General features: G+C 49.8%; 1 protein-coding gene across 1 annotated transcript in view; it reads left to right on the plus strand.

The window, feature by feature from the left end:
- LOC113981334 (1-phosphatidylinositol 4,5-bisphosphate phosphodiesterase gamma-1-like) overlaps positions 1–2,192 on the plus strand; it is a gene marked incomplete at its 3' end in the record, with an annotated part of 27,168 nt that extends 24,976 nt beyond the window's left edge. Inside the window, exons 27-29 of the mRNA XM_027708681.1 lie at positions 259–407; positions 1,158–1,272; positions 1,980–2,192. Of these exons, the coding sequence (XP_027564482.1) occupies positions 259–407; positions 1,158–1,272; positions 1,980–2,192 (477 nt within the window). The remainder of the gene's footprint in view (positions 1–258; positions 408–1,157; positions 1,273–1,979) is intronic.
- Positions 2,193–2,664: the final 472 nt, after the last annotated feature.

Here is a 2,664-nt window from a genome sequence, read left to right on the forward strand (position 1 = left end):
TGATCTCTCCAACCTTTGTCCTCATCCTGATGGGGACACAGGAGATGGTTTGGATGATCTCTCCAACCTTTGCCCTCATCCCGATGGGCACATCTCCGTACAATCCTTGGGCGCTTCACGCAAAACCCAACTTCATCCCTGCTCCAACCAGAGTTGGGGCCTCCTAGTTGTGTTTGCCAAGGCAGGACCTTGTGCCCAAGGACCTGGGGGAGGCCCCGGAGCCCCAGGGCTCAGCTCTGCTCTGTCCCATGGCCGCAGACAAACCGATGCAGCTGAACCAGGCGCTCTTCATGCTCGGCGGCCGCAGCGGGTACGTCCTGCAACCCGACATCATGAGGGACGAGACCTTCGACCCCTTCGACAAGAACAGCCTGAAGATCGTGGAGCCCATCACGGTCCAGCTGCAGGCAAGTGGGCGAGGACCACCTTGAGGTGGCCACCTGTTATGGTTTGGAGCTGGCTCCCTGCCAAGTCTCCAAACCTCACCACAAGAAGTCCCCCCCCACCCCAATCCAAGGGAGAAGAGGGGAAAAAAAAACCCAAAAGAACTGAAAACGAGACAGAGACAAAGCAGTATATATAAATATATTTACAGTTATGTACAGTTGGAATATATATACAATTTCACAGGGAAAAGGGAAAGGGGAAGGGAAGAACAAAAACCAAAATAATATATATATATATTATCCCCATCAGTAGCCCAAGGTCTATCAACTAAAAGAATTAGCAGAGAATATCTTACTACTCTCCTTGGGACAATGGAGAGTCACGTTGGGGTGACTGCCAGCAGCCTTCGCCTCCCAAGGTCGACAAGGCCTTACCAGGCCTCACTCTCCAAGCCGACAGACTCAACACAGGGAGATCTGCACCTCCAAAGCCGCCGGAAGGAAAGAGAGCAAAGATCTTTCCTCCCTTCTTCTTATACCCCAGTTTACGTAAAAATCGTAGGGAATACCGGGTAAATCTGGGCACTTCCTTGGTTACAAACTGGTCACCAAGGAAGGCCTAGGCCAAACTACCACACCACCACCAAGGCGGGGAAATGTTCCATCAGTTTTGGGTCGGCCGGGCGTGGGTGTTACGTGTTTCAGCCGCGTGGAGTTGGTTACTCTTGGAAGGCTTTCCTCACCTTCCTGCTCCTCCCGTTGCTCCCACAGATCCTGGGCGCCCGGCACCTGCCCAAGAACGGGAGGAGCATCGTGTGCCCCTTCGTGGAGGTGGAGGTTTGCGGCTCCGAGTACGACAACAGCAAGAACAAGACGGATGTCGTAGGTGAGGGACCGCGGGGATGATACTCCTGTGCCCTTCGAATCCGAAAAATCCGGGATAATAAACTGCCCAGAGACTTTTGATCTTTGAGCAGCAAAGGTATTTATTGACAGCTAGCGCTGGAAAAACTTGCTCGAAGGCTTCACACAAAATCAGCAGGTTTTATACAATTTTCATATATGATTAAGTGCATATTCATGTGATTACAGTATCTATCTATACATATTAATAATAATAAATACAATATAGGTGGAGCTCAGGGGGGGCTTGGGGCGGGGCTTCCCCTGGCCCTCAATTTTGATGAGAGATCCGTTCTTCCTCCCATGGGTCTGGGGGTTAATTCTCATCTTCCTTGGCTTGACCTCCCTTCTCTTCTATTGTTCTCGACCCGCTCACTGAAGCCTTGAGAAGGCCTTGGCTCCCAGCCTGTTTCTTCTCTTCAAATGTCTGCTTTATCTTACTGCATCTTAATTTATTACCTCTAGGCCTATTCTATGTTTCTTTTACCATTCTTTTAAGTTTTGGTCCAGTAGGTAGGACAGAATGATCGTTTAGATGCTCATAGCTTGTTAGCAGGCCCAAATTTCTCAGTTAACTCTTTTGGGCCTGGCCTCCTGTTTCACCTTGAGGGGACGTGTGGGTGCCGGTGCTGTGTGGGTGATGTCCGTGTGTCCGGCCTGGCTCCGACCCTTCCCGCTCTCCCCCTGCAGCCGACAATGGCTTCAACCCCGTGTGGCTCTTCAAGCAGTTCGTCTTTGACATCAACAACCCCGAGTTCGCCTTCCTGCGCTTCGTGGTGTACGAGGAGGACATGTTCAGTGACCCCAACTTCTTGGCACAGGCCACCTTCCCCGTCAAGGGCCTCAAAACAGGTACGGTCCTTCCACCGTCACCGTCATCTTCTCCGGCACAGTCACGGAATCGTAGAAGGGTTTGGGTTGGAAGGGACCTTTAAAGGTCAATTAGTCCAAACCTTTGCAATCATCTCCATCGTAAAGTCATGGAATCATTGAAGGGTTTGGCTTGGAAAGGACTTTTAATGGTCAGCTAATCCAAACCCTTGCAATCATCTCCATCATCATCATCATCATCATCATCATCATCTTCTCCATCATCAAGTTATGAAATCATTGAAGGGCTTGGGTTGGAAGGGAGCTTTGAAGGTCAACGAGTCCAACCCCCCTGCAATCATCATCTCCATCATAGAGTGATGGAATCATAGAAGGCTTTGGGTTGGAAAGGACCTTCAAAGGTCAACTAGTCCAAACCCTTACAATAATCATCATCATCACAGATCATGGAATCACAGAAGGGTTTGAATTGGAAGGGACCTTTACAGGTCAACTAATCCAAACCCTTGCAATGATCATCATCATCACAGATCATGGAATCATA

Source organism: Neopelma chrysocephalum, unplaced genomic scaffold, assembly GCF_003984885.1.
Source record: "Neopelma chrysocephalum unplaced genomic scaffold, ASM398488v2 Primary Assembly neopelma1_96464, whole genome shotgun sequence".
Taxonomy (NCBI): Eukaryota; Metazoa; Chordata; class Aves; order Passeriformes; family Pipridae; genus Neopelma; species Neopelma chrysocephalum.